This window comes from Perna viridis, chromosome 5 (genome assembly GCF_037379345.1).
Source record: "Perna viridis isolate PV_CMFRI_1.1 ecotype Kerala chromosome 5, ASM3737934v1, whole genome shotgun sequence".
Lineage (NCBI taxonomy): Eukaryota > Metazoa > Mollusca > Bivalvia > Mytilida > Mytilidae > Perna > Perna viridis.
Window position 1 is genome coordinate 16,320,068 of NC_142449.1, and position 17,892 is coordinate 16,337,959.

General features: G+C 31.0%; 1 protein-coding gene across 5 annotated transcripts in view; it reads right to left on the reverse strand.

Annotated features, from left to right (window-relative positions):
- Positions 1-17,892, reverse strand: part of LOC148616259 (neuroligin-4, X-linked-like) — a 105,544-nt gene that overhangs the window by 49,105 nt on the left and 38,547 nt on the right. Inside the window, exon 1 of one of the 5 annotated variants that reach the window (XM_088583134.1) lies at positions 6,987-8,254. The exons of 3 other annotated variants lie outside the window; for them this stretch is intronic. In XM_088583134.1, the coding sequence (XP_088439260.1) occupies positions 6,987-7,407 (421 nt within the window). In that variant the 5' untranslated portion in view covers positions 7,408-8,254. Of the gene's footprint in view, positions 1-6,986; positions 8,255-17,892 lie in introns of those variants that run through there. One more of the 5 variants, XM_088583137.1, reaches the window with a different exon arrangement.

The following is a 17,892-nucleotide window of genomic DNA, read 5'->3' on the forward strand; positions in this document are numbered from 1 at the left end:
ATATATATCAAGTTGTGATATAGGTATTCAATACTTATTTTCTTATTTGTTTACAATAATAAATATCCAGTTATATAGTTAGAAATAATTAGATTGGTAGACATTCAAAGAAATACTGAAAATACTTGTTTAGCAATACATAAAAAAGTTAAGTCATAACAAAATTATGCTCTACAAAGCAATCAAATTTTATGTTTATTTCAGTAGGCAGAAGGAATAATTGTATCATAAAACATACATATACATCTGCAATGCAGAGCACTACAGCAATTACAATGATGTTAATTACATGACATCACTGATACCAAGGCGATATTTTGTGTGATCTCTAACTAGAAGGGACAGTTGATATATTTTTATAATACGCTTGCACATCTCACAGTAGTAAATGTTAATATCAAGCGACATTGTGCTGAAAATTGATCTTGATTGTTCTTTTTATAATTTACGCTCAATACTGATATTTCTTGAGTGTTTCTACAATATTGCTTATACTCTTCTTTCTTGACTTTTCTTTGGAAATAAAATGTTAAATGGTTCTTTATGCCAACCGTAGAAGTTTACAGAAACTATGCCACTTTGAAAGTTTCAGATAATTAGTTATATGAATATGGTATTAAAACCAAATAACTAAATCATTCATTTCTTAAAAGAACGATGAATAAATCGGTCTCTCTTTATCGTTTAAAACCATTTTAAATACATAGTGTAAGCGATTAGCAATGAGTAACCAAGGGAACAAAGATTCGAACAGAAAACTAAAGAATATTATTCAATGATAAAATAAAAGACAAGGAAAACAGACACACACGAAAAAGAACATTAAATAAACAAATAAAACGTATAAAATAACAGAAGCAAATGAGCAACTCGTACTACACCAAAAACTGGGAGAATGGACCAGGTAAACCGGTAATGTAATCATTCATTGCTTTATAAGAGACATCCGCCGAATTGCCCATAAAATATCAAGACCGGGGTAGACGAAAGAGGAAAGGAAAACTATGACACGTTCAACAAATTGTTTGTCATTGTGCAGACAGATATAACCTAATTGTAAGAACGACACTATAGGGATATAAGGAACACCTCCTTTTAAGGTTTAATACAACCCTTTGTAGTACATTTGGGGGACCTTTGACAGTTATTAATGCTTGCATAAAACAATTTTATTTTTACCTCAGCAATAATCTGTTTTCCATGATTGTCTAGCGATAACAGTATTATTTTGAAAACATCCTATCGGCAAATACTCAGATAAATAAATTTATGATTGATAATTTCGATAAAGTTGATTCATTTGAGGAAAAGTACACTTTACAACAAAGAAATACTAATTCTTAGAATACCAAAAACAATTTATTTCATTTAATGTATTTGTTATGTAGTATATCAAATGTTTTGTGGTATATTTAATCTACTTGTCTTTACTCTTCAATCTTATCTAGAAAAATCAACAACGTATCTCATTCTGTATTTAATAATGTGGTTTTACTACAAATGAGATTTTGGTTTTCATGCAGAATGGTGAAATCCATTCATAAAGTTCTCATCTGGAAAAGTCTTTGATATAAGCCTTTAAAGATGCAGTAATTAATTTTGATATGAACCAAAAGAAACAATTAAAACTATAAAAAGTGATGTTCTTTTGCACGAAGCAACGATTCACATTTTTTACTGTTTGGTAGGGTTATGTCTTTTTTGGCACATTCTCGACAGCTCTGCTATATTTTATACTTGAGCATTATAATTTCAACTGGACAGGTTCACTTTCATCGAACAATATTATCCGTTCAGCTGATAAATGAAGAGTGTCTAGTCAGTTGAATGAATCAGTCCCCGACATGGAATGGTGAATCAGTCATCGACATGGAATGGTCACATCAAACATAAACAACAATAACAACCCGCATCAAAACGGAGCTTACATTTCATTGTTCGTATCAATATTCGTAAAATAAAATCTTTTCCATTAATATATGCCTTAGATTTTGTTTGTAAGTATAAAAACTAAGATAAATATACCATGTAAAATAGGTTTTTCAAAGAGTAGTTTCGTCTGGAAATGAAATATTACATATATTGGTATATTTAGTTTTAGATTTCACCATTGATTGTATTATTGATATTTGTAAGGCGATCTATCTTATCGTGACACAAACGATTAGCTAAAGGTGTTGCATAATCAAGAAAGCACAGAGTAAACCTTTCTACTCTGTCATGTTTAACAATCATGCCAATTATATCACTATAATAACAATAAATGACTAGATATAATGCATCATTTTCAATTAAGATAGATTTTAAAAATATTTTCCCACAAATGAGGGGCAATACACATGTACGCCAGTCTGAAAATATAATGTGATGAAATCATAAGAGTTCATGTAAACTCTGATACAAAATTTGTGTTTAAATGATGAAGTTACCAATCAAATGAAATTTAGCGATGCTTACGCACATTTTTTCTGTGATCTTATATCTTATTATATAACAGCTCAACTACAATAATTACAGAATATATCATTAATAATTATTAATGCTTCGATATAAATGCAAAACAAACAACCAACCGACACGATCTGTAATGATGAATGCTGAACAAATCTTTATCAAACTTGATAAAAAAAGACTGTAAAAAAACCAAAAACTATTACACCTTCAACCACCCCCGCCAAAAAAAAAAAAAAACACAAGTCAAACAAGAAAACACAAACATAATAAATCTACAGAATGCACAAGTTCGTTCTGCAATATTTGGAGGATCACGACTGGCATCTCTGTCACAGAACGATGAATGATGATCACACACATATATATATATATGTTTCTAAGGTGATTTCAGATGTTGCCAACACAACATGAGTTTTATGTGTTTTGTGTCTGTAGAAAGGTGATTATTTTAACCTTAGATTTATAAAATTATTCGCATATAGATAATATTTGACTATCTATTTAATGATACTTGAAGATTTTAGTCTTGGAGTCAAGTGTAGAAAATGATATGTTTAAAGAATAAGTACAAACAGCAAAAAGCTAACACACAAAAACAACCGTAATAGTTATAGATGCGCAATTCATAGTAAACATGATGGTGTGTACAATGCAATATTTATGAGACACGAACTCATTTCCTTAGTATATCATAAATATTACTGTATTATGATATACAATTAATTATTTTTTAAAATTTTATTTAGTATTCAACAAAGATGAAAATTAGGTTAATTTAAAGTTCTTCATGTCCAAAATCCATTGGCATATTTAATATGAAAACACAATTACCAGAAATGTCATAAATGTTTATGTTAATCTGCTACAACATCGAGTTAGAGAACAAATAATGCCGAAAATTTAGTTTTCAATATCTTAGTCTTCAGTTAACCTGATCTATTGCTCAGATGATCACGGCTAATTGTGTTTGTTAAATGAGGCAAGTTAGCTTATTACTTGAATGGGAAACCTGTCAAAGTAGATCAGAATGTATTAAATCATACTTTGAAATTGAATCAGTTTAGTTCAAAATTTCGGAATATCCTTAGCAGAACATTCACCTTTTAAAGAATAAAATCCTTAATGTAATAATTCTGATCATTATTATAGCTTAAGCTGTAACATGTTTGTTTGATCTATTTGACTTAGGACTTGCCTTACTACACTTAGATTGTGTGGTCTAATTTAATAAATTGACGAAAAAGAAAACCCAATGAATTCACCGAAGATTCCACAACTCCCACAACATTATAAAGATAAAATAGTTATCCTCAAAGATTAACAATGTTTTCACCTTTCAGGCAACATTGTTCAGATAAGAGAATTACCCAATGAATTCATCGAAATTTCAATCCTTAGAGGTTGATGGTAAAGAAAAACTATTGACCAAATTATACGACAAAGTGATGACTTCTCATTCCGTTTTGTCATATTTCTTTTCTTCTGTGTAAACATCCCTTCAGCACCTGCGTATGGAGTTTTCATATCGCAACTCAAACGTTATACCAGAGCTGGCTGTAACTAGGCAGACCTTCTGTATCATGCCAGACATCTTACATTTAGGCTTTCGAAACAGGGTTATGTTGCTACAAGATTATAGACATCACTAACAAAGTTTTGTGATCGTGAACTCGTGGATCGTTACTGTGTATCCATTTGCACCATTAAAACTGATTTGTTCAACGTATCATAGTTTTCCTTTCCTCTTTCGTCTACCTTGGACTTGATTTTTTATGAACAACTTGGCGGATCCTTTAGAAAAGCAGAGAACGATTACATTATCGGTGCACCTGGTCAATGATCCCAGTTTTTAGTGGAGTCTGAGTTGCTTATTTACTTTTGTTACTTTGTATGTATCATTTTGGTTATTTTAGTTTCTGTGTTAAGTTGGTCAGTTTGACACTTCGTTCGTACATAAATGAATGTTTTCAAAATGAAGTAAACATTTATATCAGTACTTAAAGAAACGAATTATACTGTTCAGAATAATGGTATCAGTTAAAACACCGAGGCTTCTTTCTTTATGTTGCACATGGTAGAACCTCTCGGTGATAGATTTGGCTTCCTATTTCTTCCCGTATACAATTGATTTTCGAACTAAGATCCTCCTACGTTTGATTCTAATTTGGCTAATGAGCGGTTACTCCTTGAAACACGTGTACAGCATATCGAAATTTGTAATACGTATAATTGGTAGTTTTGTTTTTTTGAACCGGAATGGCACATATATTGACATAAATCTTAATTTGTGTGGATGTCAAAATGCTGGACAATTATTTGATTTTTGCCGAAAATATATTGTATATATACAACAGCTGAAACATCGTTATATATATGACCACTGTCATAGAGAATTAGATAGATGGTGGATATGAGATAAAATTAAGCAATAGAAGAAAGTAAGGAGAGAGAAGTAAAAAAGGAAAAGAAAATAATAAAATCCTATTCCTTGAAAACAAACTTTTTTTTACCTAAATTTCGTATCTGGAAGCTATGGAAATCAAGGGTGTTCACAAGCCAACTCTTCACTCGTTTATAAGTTTGCGTTATAAAACTTCAAAAACCTATAAAACACTATGTCGTTATCGAAAATGTTTGTATTGTTGGCTATGGCTTCAAATTTCGATAGATTTGTTTACCTACACTTTTTGTGGATCTCAGCCTTATTTTTAGCTCCACTTCTGTTGATGAGACGATTTACTCCTTGAAACATTAAAAAAATCACAAAAGTTGAAAAAGAGGCATTTTTCCCATTATAATCTTTATCTGAAACCAAATATATTAATTTGTATGGGTTAATCAGCGTTTTTGTACTTATCTTCAGCATTTATATTAGATATAATTCTTACTTGTCATAAACAATTTTCATTAGTTATTCGAAATAAAATCACATGTATGAATACATATTCACTATTAATAATTGATAACGTTATTATTTTAAGATTTTCGTAGTCTGGGTCGTCACCCGATCAACAATTGAAGGTAATAATATCATTCAAGAAGCCACAACAGTGAATTACAATGTATACAAGGTTTTGTGAACTTTAAAGAGCGCCCATATTTGAATTTTAATTAAAAATAGTACACTATATATAATACGAAAAAAATGAGTTTTAAGCAAGAGAAAGCAATAATTAATGTCAATTAGTCGTATTGGCTTTATCATCATCTTTGAAAAACGAACCTATTTTCTTTCATAGTTGGAGGAAGTAGTTAAAGGATTTATCCCACCATACATATTCAAAATCCATAACTTTTCATATGTAATTAAGTAGTTAATATTTGGACAATAAATGCTAAAAATGGTAAAAAATGCACAAAGACAGTTCCTGTACAAACGATTATTATTGTTTTACATTTTTATATAGGTATGTGTTCATAAAGCGGTAATAACATTGAAGAATTCAGGAAGCTAATCGATGCACCATCAATCTTACAGAAAAGCTATTAACCCATCATTATCGCCCTCTCTATATAAAATGACACCTTATCAACAAACCAATTACTAGAGCTGTTATCAGAGGCTTAAATATTTGATAAATTCTACCAAAATATGCACGAAACATTGTCTAAACTGTGAAGAAAATGTTTATGTCGGAAGCATAAAAGTACAGCAATCAATAATTTTCTGAGTTGTCATTTAAAGCCTGACCTCTGCCTAATTCTGAAACAATAGGCAATATATATTACAACACCTCTGAAAATATCTTTGAACGCAGACTTGCAAGTCAAGTAAGAAAATAATATACTATATAAGTATGTCGTGATTTCATACATACTAGTAATGATCATAATAGAATGAAGACGTTTCACATATTCTCTATTTACTATATCGTACATGGACAAAATATAAAACAGAACAGCTTACAACGCGTATTTGATTCTGCAAAGTACAAGAGAAATTGGAATAACGATGTTCGCTAGACATTTTTATCACTATTGTCGCTGGGAAAACTTATGAGTGCTTTCAACACGTTTCTAATGCAATAAAAAGGAAGTAACCAGCGGTGTACAGACTTCTGAAGACCAATATTTGGTTATGATGTCTACGGGATTCTAACTTGACTACCTAATAATTTTGTTAAACACCAGAAACATGATTTCGGACGGAAACATTCTGTCAGTACGTCTGAATTATTCCAGACATTTATTTGGCTTAAAGTCTCTCACAAAATGGTTCTTTGGAGTACTATTTCAAAAGATATTGAATTAAGTAGCTTGACTTGAACATTGCCGAATTTATAGCAATATCATATACTGTTACATGAATGTGCAGAATGCATTGTTAAACAAATAAAAATGAATTTTTAATCAAATTACTATTAAAGATTATTGCACTAAACAGCAGAAGTGAGCTGTTGTTGTTATTAAATGTACTAAATATCAACTATCGCCAATTTGTCGAAAAAAGAAAAATATGTTTTCAGAATAGCAAGTTGGTTTTTATCGAAATTAAAAATAATTTGTATACTATAAACGCTGAATGCACTTACCCCTGGGAGAAACAAATATGTTTAGAAACAGACATGATTCGTCCTGTTTCTTGGTAGAATTCATTACTCTCCAAAAATGGATCTGGTTTGCCTTCGGTAAATCACTTCCGTCAAACAATCTGTCACGCCATTTGGTTTGTGGACATGACAAATGATCATTGGTTCCTTTAACTATATTGGAATGTAACATGGCATCGGTAGGTGGCAAGAAACGAAAAGATCCTGATGCAAAAGGTATTCCAAAATATCCTTCAACCATTTTTAGGGGCGATTGCCGTGGAAACTGTACCATAACTCCCCTTATTTTTCCATTTGAGAGCTTTATTGATCTTTGTGCTAATTGTTGAATAGACACCGGGGCTACGATCCCTCGAAAGCACATTAAAGACAAAAGTAGTGAAGATGTCAGATAAGTTCCCATTTTGATTAATCAGTAGATGTTATTTCATGACAGAATTTGATATAATAATCCTAATGTTACGAAATATATACAAATAAACCCAAAATCAACGTTTTACGACACAACACACACTTATAAGAAAAACTGATCTCAAAACGTTCCTGCGAAAATATAGTATAAAGATCAATAACTACAACAAAGTTGTACTGGCAAAAAAAGCCCCTCAAATCTGAGTATAGGATCTAAACGCACCAAACAATTTGATAAACGAAATCATAAAATCCAATAACGTTATCACTCCTATATTTAACAGTTCCAAAAGCTTCTTTTGATGATAGTAACATTTTTGTATCTCCGACAAGGATTATTGCAGTCAGAGTAACTCAAGTGCGGTATACCTGTACAAGACAGACTGCTAAAGCCATCTCCTAAACGTCAATGCATTGGTTAATTAAATATATATCTCATATCAAAAATACAAATATAACAATTTGATAACGAGTTCATTTATCCGGCGTCATAAGAATTGTATAATGATCAATGGGGACTTATTCATATCAAAGAGTCTCTAGGGTTAAAATATCAACTGCGATTGATCACAAAGAAACTATCTCTGAATCAAACCAAGCATCCATAGAATCAGAACTTAGAACAATCTACTTTAGGACGCTTTTATCATCGTCAATACTCTATACAATCGTTGAAACAGTTAAAAAAAGACGTCCCACAGGCTTAACAGTTAAATCATCAAGATTTCGCTTGCTTACAGCAAAAAATACGCCACAACAGACATTTGACTAGAACCATTTTATATTGCACATTATTCGAATATTAAGTGGCAACAATTGTACGTTGTGGAGAAAATCATCAAAATATGTTTGAGTCATAATGTTTATAACGCTGTAGACTAATAGTTTCCTTTTGTATAGCATTCATAAATGGTATCCATAGATATTGGTATTCCACTTAAGAAGAAATTACCTTAGCTCATTAGAGAGCAATACACTTCATATAACTAGATCACAAATATGTATGTTAGCACATTTCTACAATTAATGTGCATTCTTTCAACACCTCTTTTATTATTGCACAATCACAAATATTATTCTACCCCAAATTCAATTATTAAGAAAAGGGCTCGTTACTAAACAATAATATATAAGTATCTGGCTTATAAATTGCATTAAAGATATTTAATCACGTGTTATAATAATTCACTAACTCCACAATTTAAGACAGTATATAACTTAGTATGACATAGTATAATTGCAGAAAAATAACTTTTCAGAGAATAAGCAACACCATCACAATCTTCAGAACTGACAACTACAGAAATAACAATCTTCTTCCTGTTAATAACCATAGGAACTGATTTTGCAGATATGTCAGACATAATTTATAGGAAAACAATTTAGGTAAGCTCTTGAGGTTTTGCCATTTCTTTGTCACACTTATTACCAACGTAAGCATAACATGTCCATTTATTTGAGCAAATTCTGACAATAGTCATTATTGATCACACTGATGACCCGTTTCTTTGAATATGATAAACAATGTTATAAGAAATGAAAAGGAAAGAAAATTTGTTCTAGGCAATCATATAATTGAAAAGACCTCCATGTGTTTTATTTTCAATCAAAAACCAAATCGTCATTCTGAAACGGAGGAGGTATAACGACAAAGAAAATTGATACCATTATATACAAGAATATGCATATAGGATGGAGTAAAAACACATTATCAAAACGTCTCAAAAATGTATGAAATTAGTATGTTAACATAGAACAATTTCTCAACTTTACAAAGGTCATTCGTGAAGACTTTACTTTTCAGAGAACCTTCAGAAAAAAGCTTATTATAAAGTATTTTTTCTACCTACACAGTAATCGTTTTTGCAGTAAATGTATTTATAATTTCGTTGCTTGGTGGTTTAAACAACTCCCATCAAAAAAGCACGTTCCATCGGTGTGAAACGGTTATAAACAAACAGCGAACCAAAAACACAGGACGCTTTAAGTACATAACCATCTGCAATCTGCCAAAAGTAATTCTAAAGCAATTAAATAGTAGACAAATACAATATCATTCAATAGTAAAACCTGTATTACAAAAGTATCATATCGTAGAGAATACTATAGTTTATAACATTCTGAAACTTTGTATTAATTTGAATATTAATTTGAAAGAGTAATCAAAGGAATCAAGATCCTAGGGGAAACCAAAAGAATGTAGTCCAGAGACAAAGACCAGATATAGAAAACAGACACACACAACAAAGAACATGAAACATGAAAATCTTATTAATCGTGACGTTATTCACCTTTTTAATGATGAACTCTTTACATTGTGACAGCATTCACTAAAATTTAATTATTAGAAATGACTGTTATTTTTTTAATGAAATTTAACCTTAATTTCCATGGTTCGTATTTGAAAAGAAAACCGTGTGGTAGATTACTTTGTGTGCACCACGTGACCGACGTTATTGTTCAGAGTCAGAAAAAATATAACAATCATTCAAAAAAAAAAAAAAAAAAAAAAAAAAAAAAAAAAAGCAATGGAATAGAAAGAATCTGATATATGAAATTATGTGACTCTGAAACAGTTGACTGTAAGGAACAGTAAGTTCTTTACCCCAATATTTTGTCTTTTATATTTACAATGTGATATTATTGTTAGATATTTGAGGAAAAATGATGAAAAGTCTGATGTTGGTATTACTAAACCCTACAATAACAGTATAGCTTTTAAAGTACTTCCTTCTCCGATGATCCTAATTCACACTTAATGGTGATTGTTCCACAACATTTGTACAGTATAGCAGTTAATTGACGCAGGTATGACCATTTGTTGTTGAATTTTGTAGGTAATTCATTATTAAATACAAAGTAAATTTTTCACCAACATTGAATATGGTACATGCATCGATTGCATGAAATCTCCATTGTACTTTCGAAACGAATTTGGCGTTAAGAAATTGCCATACTCTTTCTTCTCAGTGTTGAATTAAATAATGAAACTGAATCATACCGGGAAACGGGACGACATCCAAAAAGTTTCATGAAAATGTGAATATAAGGTACTGAGGTTATTGCAGATCTGATTAATGTGCTAATGCTCAGTTACAGTAAAGAATATCATATACTGTATAATTTAAACAAGATACTAATATATATACTAAAATTCCAGACAATGTTCAAAATACAAAAGCAAGATATAAACATTTTTAAAGAACATAGCATAAACTTTTCCTGAAATATAGCTTGTATACATCTTAGTCAAAATATAATTGATTAACTGATTATCACTACTGAGTCTTATTTGCAAACGATGCAGAAAAGCACTCTTTCGTAAGTGTAAACATTTCTATAAGATTTGCCAGGCAAATTAATTAAAAGTTTCATAAAGGTTTACTGCTCGGAAATGATATTTTGAAGCGTTATATTAATTGGGAAACAGTTTAACATTTTTTTTGCAAAGTAAATTAAACATAAAAGAGACAGACTATGACTAAATATTTATTCACGAGTGTTTCAATATCTTTGCGTTTCAAGAACACAATCAAAATTCGTAGCTGGACATTTAACTGGTCTTTTCACAGCTAAAATGCCTCATATGTTGCTCGATTCATACAATCATCATATGTAATTAATTTATGAAATTTATATGATTATCACATATTTTGATATTTGCTATATTCAATTTTCATGAGTTATAAAACCCTTTTTTCTATGCTTGACCTTTGATATGTAGCATAAATCCCGACGGAAATTCTAGCGAGCGTTCTTCTATGACGTCATCAATGAAAACAACGTTAGAAACCTCACAACGTCGCTTTTGACCAATCAGGTTTTAAAGAAAGTGATACACAATCACACAACAACCAAGTATTAATATCACTTGTTCATATCACATCGTCTATGCCGTCCAAGAAGAAATAGTACAAACGACCAAATCATACGATGCATAAGAGAAACATACGATAATCATGTGTATACTGAAACATAATCATAATCATATCTCACTCGATGTATAGGATAACCATAAGTTGCAATTTATATGATTCTCATGTGTGGTATTTTTACTTACATATGATATTACATGATCAATAGTCATCTGCACTGCAGATTACGATCATTTTCGCCGGAGGATTCAAAATGTGTATTTGTTTAAGTATGTATGATCACATTGCTTTTTTTGAGTAATCTGGTTAATTTTGTCTGATTTTTAAAGTTACTTTCAGTTTTGTTGTGGGCGTTTGGACTGTAATCATAGCAGCAATTGATATGATAGCACTTCTGGATACAATCTACTATTTTAAAAAGAAATTTGCAATATTTTCATATATAGTTCGTAACTAAAAAAGGGTATAACAGCTTGATATAAAATAATTATACCCTTCTTATATTAATCGTCCGCAATGGTACGTAATGAACATCCTCACGCTACCAATTTAGTAGTTACATGACGAATCTTTCTGACTTTTATTATTTTTGTTTCCGTTCGAGAATCCATATAGATGTGTTTCATTTAGATTGATATAGAACTTTATGTTATATGCTATAATCAAAGAGACGGTGAATTATGATATATTGCTTTTGAAATTCTTTGAGTTTTGTATGTAATGGTGAGACTAGTCTGTCTTGTCCATAATCATTCAAAATAATTTCAAAGCGCACTGAGTATATTTTGAAGAGAAATATTTACGTTGATTTATGTCATAAGTATATCTCGACCACTTACAAGAATTACGTCTATCACACTAAAGATATTGGAAAAAGAACAACTTATTACCTCACAGAATGACAAAGACATTGTTGCATGTTACACAATGAGTTCAATTACAGCTAAGATAACCAAACGTACATGACCATGATTTGAGCTTAACATCTTACATGTATGTACTCACGAAACGAGCTCTATTTTTGGTTTAATCATAAAGAAGTTATTGTATTCTAATGAACTAAACTACGACTACAACAAACTACAATGTTGATAAACATTCCAATATTGTTAAGGAATCGAACGCGCATGGTCTTGCATTACTTTAGTTGTGGTGTTATTCGTTAATATTCGTTTTGAGAACGTTGGAATTCGGAGATCTTTAACATACATTCAAGCGATCCTTTTTTCAGTTTATCAAAAATATTTTATCAATTGAATTAGTTAGAAACTAAATAGAGCACAAAAACGCTGTAAACATTCGAATGCCTTAGTGTGAAGAGAAAAATTGCGTTTAAAAATAAAATGTTTTTTTTCTTATATTTTTTCGATATATATCAAAATAAAATCAAGGGAGCTAGAATTCGAATGGTAATCAAAAGAGTATAATCCAATAATGACTAGACAGGAAAAATAGACACACACAACAAAGAACATGAAATAATCAAAATAATACTTTCAAAGAAACAAAAGTAAATGAGTAATGAATCGGTTTTAAAGGTGCTGATGGATACTCCATATACATGCATATCTACAAGTTTATGATGACGGCTATAAACCGTTTGTAATGATTACTTTAATCATGTAGCAACCCAACTATGTACCAGAAACCTAATTGTAAGATGGTTAGCACTGAACAAAAGGCCTGCATAGTTTTTGGAGCTCTAACATAACTTATAACTTATGAGTTGTGATGAAAACTACATACGCAGTAATTGAAAGGATGTAGGCACAGACAAAGTCAAGTTTCCGATACGGAATGCATTTTTCGTATAGTTTGGTCATGAAGTTTTACTTTCTATTGATGTTTAAGGTCAAGATATGAGGTTGCCTTTATAGTGTCTGTAGTGACCCTTATCACAAGGTTAAATGTGATGTATAAAATCCCTTACTCTAGGATCGTTTTAAGACAAAACGTAATAAATATAGCTAAAACTGAGATAGAAGGATCTGCCTATAAGATTTTCCTTCTTTAAGATGTTCCTTCGTTATGAAAATTTCAGCCTTGAAGTCAGCCTGAAAGAGTGAAGGAATACGTCTATGAGGAGTGGACCACAATATGGAATACTGACCTTTTGTGAAAAACACGTTCACAACACAAGAAAAATATGTTAACTTGTGGATAAAAAAAAATCAGCATTATAAAATATCTTCGGAATATTTAGAAATAAATGAGAATAATTTTTCTTTCGAAGTATCGAAAAAAGTATTAAGTATCTATATCCAGCTGTACCATCATTTTTACAATAACAACGACGTATGATGCTAATAGTCGGTATGGTAGTAAAAAAAGGTTGGAAAAAGTTTCGGTGCTTTTGGAGAAGTAAGTGGGTATGTGTGTGGAGGGGATTTCTTTGTTCAAAAGGGACGATGGAACTTTTATAACCTTTAAATGCTCATATGTTCATTAACAAATCTACAGATCTTTTATGATTTTATCACAAATAAGAATTTTAATTCTTGTAATTAACAGAACAAACATACCATGTCTTAGCAGTTGAACTTAGCATGGCTGTTCTTCGATAAGCCATTTTTGATTTATCAACAAAGACAATTTCCTTTATCCTGAATTAACTGCTATGTATATGGAAGTATGAAAAGAAGGTTTATTATTTTTTTTAGTTTGAACAGATATGAGAGCTCATACAATATTTTGGCATATTTATGGTTGTTGGACTAAAATGTTACAAATTCACGAATTCATGTACTGACTAGTCATACTTTATCATATAATCATTTTATTTTGATTGAAAATCACCTATGTCATTATAAAAACGGAGTGCTATCAAGATTTACCTAAAATTCTTATATAGTTGTGTATTTTAGAATTGAAAATCAAATTCAAACGTCCTTGTTTTTATGCGATATGGTCTTATTTTCTTCCGATGGGTTCTTGTTTTAGATCGATTATTTTCAACACTTCTCTATGTTGATAAGTTTTTTTTTGCGTTAAACATTTGTAAGAAACATTTTCACGTCAAGCATGAAATTTCAATGAGCTTGATTCTTTTTTGAGACGCGTTATATTAAATCTGTCTCATGTTTTATGGATAAAAAGGAATACAATCGTTTCTCAGGCAAATAAAAATCTTTATATTCCCACTTTTTGTAAAGAAGTATTGACGATCCATGTAAATTGTTAACGCTTATGCCTATGTTTGTTACAATGATAATTCACACTTATTTGTTAATTTGGATATACCATTGTGATCTTATGATCATTCACAGAAATAAATTCCTTCAAATGCATATATCAAACAAGTTATCCCAGGAACTTTATAAGTCAATGGTTGATTTGCAATGAAACAATTAAATCTTACATACAAATCCTAGAGAGGTCCGCGTTATGAAAAGGTATAAATAGGGCAAGCAGGTTAATTGCAATCGATTGCAAAATCACCCCCTAAATAAAAAACAAGGGGAGCATTCAATGTATATCAGTAATCTGACGTCAATTGCCATCGTTAAGTGCATACACCAAACTTTATCATTCGACTTTTGTTGTTTGAAGTAGTAAATATCTCTGAATTATGGAATTATATATGAAAAATCTAATGATAAATGATTTCAGGATACCCATTTCGGGTATTTGCTACACACTAGTAACTTTTGTATGCATATATTTGCACAGAAATTTTCATGAATCGCCCAAATGTGTTTTCGATTAGCAAGACACACAGGTTTTAAACCCGTAGAAGATGTATATCTGTCACAAGTATATCTGATTGTTAAGGAGGTTAAAAACAAACGCTTGAGTTCGCAAATTGAAAATATGCATTGCATGGAGAAATATTTACAACGACGTATTAAGATTTCCAAAAGAAATAAAGCCGAATGCATTTAGAAATTTTCATTTTTTGTATATTTTCCTACCTTAAACTCACCGGACTTTCTCTATGCTTTCATTTACACAGCGACAATGAAGAAATCATAATTGAAATATATTGAAATTCGTCTAAAACGTCACCATATTGAGGATTTTTTGGGAAAGCAAAAATAATATCGTAGAAAATATTTGTATTCAAATTTTAACAGTATGTTATTTATGTGACGCCGAGTATAGATAAAAGTTAAAGGACTATTAGCCTAATTTGTGATTAGATTGTAATCTTTAAAGGTCAAATATGCTGTCATGTTTCCAAAAAACAATACCCCGATACCAGACAGCAAGTGACTGGCAATGAGTGGCATTTTGTATTGAGCAACCGATGAATTGATACCACGGCTAGTGGTCCAAAAGTCCCCGGGTTATTCACCAGTTCAGTAGTCATATTTATCTTACCCTATGTATACCATTGATTTATCATCGAAATTGAAAAGCCCTAATACAGTGAGGCTTCATTCCTGTATTGAACTTGGTAATTCTTGCTTGATGTTGCGTTCCATAGTTTTGGTATCGGTATGTATAGAGTACGGGAAATATTAAATCTATGAGTGTTTTTTTGTACTTATACACATTTCTCAGACAGTGTATCTATTCTTCACATTCTTGTTCAAGATGCTACTTATATTTTTGGCACCATAAGAGTTGGAAACATGTTAATTCTTATTTACGTTACAACCTCTATCTATGAATTGTTGATTTTTCTATAGATATCCATAGATATATCTTACAACAAAACCCAAACCATAGCAATAAAAATAGATGTAATTGAAATCAGAACATGACATTGTAGATGAAGTATATAAAGGTATATAAATTTGAGTGGAAAGGTTCTATTGTCTGTAAACAATCTTTAACAATCTTTTTCGTATTGGATTATGTCATTTTGTTTTTTTATGTATTTCAAAGTTGCAAGAAATGTTTGAGTGATATATTTACACAGATCACGTAACAAGCCCGATTAAAAAAAAAATCGATGTTGTTATCAACCTCTAAATTGGCCCTAAAAAGGATTTGTCCTTCCCAACTGTAATTAAGATATTTTTTTTAAAGAGAAATTTGCATTCTGATGAAATACCCAAAATGTACTCCTTAAAACGGCGTTCTGTGATGTTTAAAGATTCTTTTACATAAAAAATGTATAGTGCATGTCTCGTTTGTCTACCCCGGACTTTGCTTTTTATGAGCAACTCGGTGAGTGTTTCAAGAACAACAGAGGACGCTTATCTTACCAGTGCACTTGGTCCATGCTCCCAATTTTTAGTAGAGTCCGAGTTGTTCATGAGCTTTTGTTACTTTGTATGTATGATTTTAGTTACTTTATGTTTTTTGTAGTGTATGTCAGTTTTCCATGTTTGGTCTTTGTCCCTGGATTACATTCCTTTGATTACCGCTATAACCTTGGTTCCCTTGATTACTCTAAATAAACTAATCAAAAGAAATTTTTTCCAACAATGCTAGTGAAAAATATCACAGAGAATGCCAATTCTTGGTAATCATATATTAATGAAACATATCAAAAAATGTATGTAAATAATTCCAAATTTTTATTTCAGTACCAATATGTGTAAGAATCAGGCAATGGGTGTCTCATTATTATTCTCAATTTGGTCTTTTTCAACTTAGATATATTCAATACATCTAGAAGGCAACAAAAAATCTATTTGAATTTATCATGCAGCATCTGTGACTTTTCCCACCATTTTCCATATTGCATTTCAATTAAATTTGCCTTATTAATATCTAACAAATGCAAGCTTTACAAACACTTTGATGGTTATTTCTGGATGTCAAGTATACATACATGGATAATGCAATCAAATCTCAGCGTTTTTTATCTTCATGTGCCACAATTTATACACGTGTTGCTTGATTCATAGACAGAGAAGTACTTGTCTCCCAAAAAGTTATGTGGTTACATATGGTACTGTACAATAAACACAAACGTTGTTTCTCATCCATATCGTAAACAACAAATGATAAGTTTTATATCTCTAGGAGACTCAAGTTAATACATGTACCATTATATTATTCAGCAACAAAAGGAACCCAGACTCCAGCCAGCAGAAATCAAAAGAATGTAATCAAGGGATAAAGGCTAGACACACACTGGAAAACAGGCACATAAAAAAGGACACAAAATAACCAAAGTAATACATGAAAAGTGACAAAAGTAAAGAAACTCGAACTTCACTAAAAAAAATTGGAGCATGGAACAGATGCACCGGTAGATTAAGCGTTCCCTGCTCTTCTAGAAACACCTGTTACTCACAGAAAAGTCAAATCCGGAGTGTACGAAAGAGAAAAGGAAAACTATGACGCGTTAGACAAAACAGTTTTCATGGTACAAAAGAATACACCGAAACGATCCACGAGTTCATGATGACGACCATAACACATCTGTAGTGATGACATAAATCTTGTAGCAACATAACCAATCTATTTTTTTTTATAACGCATTAATTAATTTTCAATTTAATATTTTAAGGAAATGCTTATCAATAAAAAAGCTATCTTAGCACATTTAAGGAAAACAACATACTGAAGCGTCAATAATGGGACAAAATGTCAAAATCAAACGACATGCCTTGTACGAGTAGACAAGAAATAAAAAAGACATTCATACACAATATAGCGAACCGAATCAAAGATAAAAAAAACTGATAGCAGATATAATTATA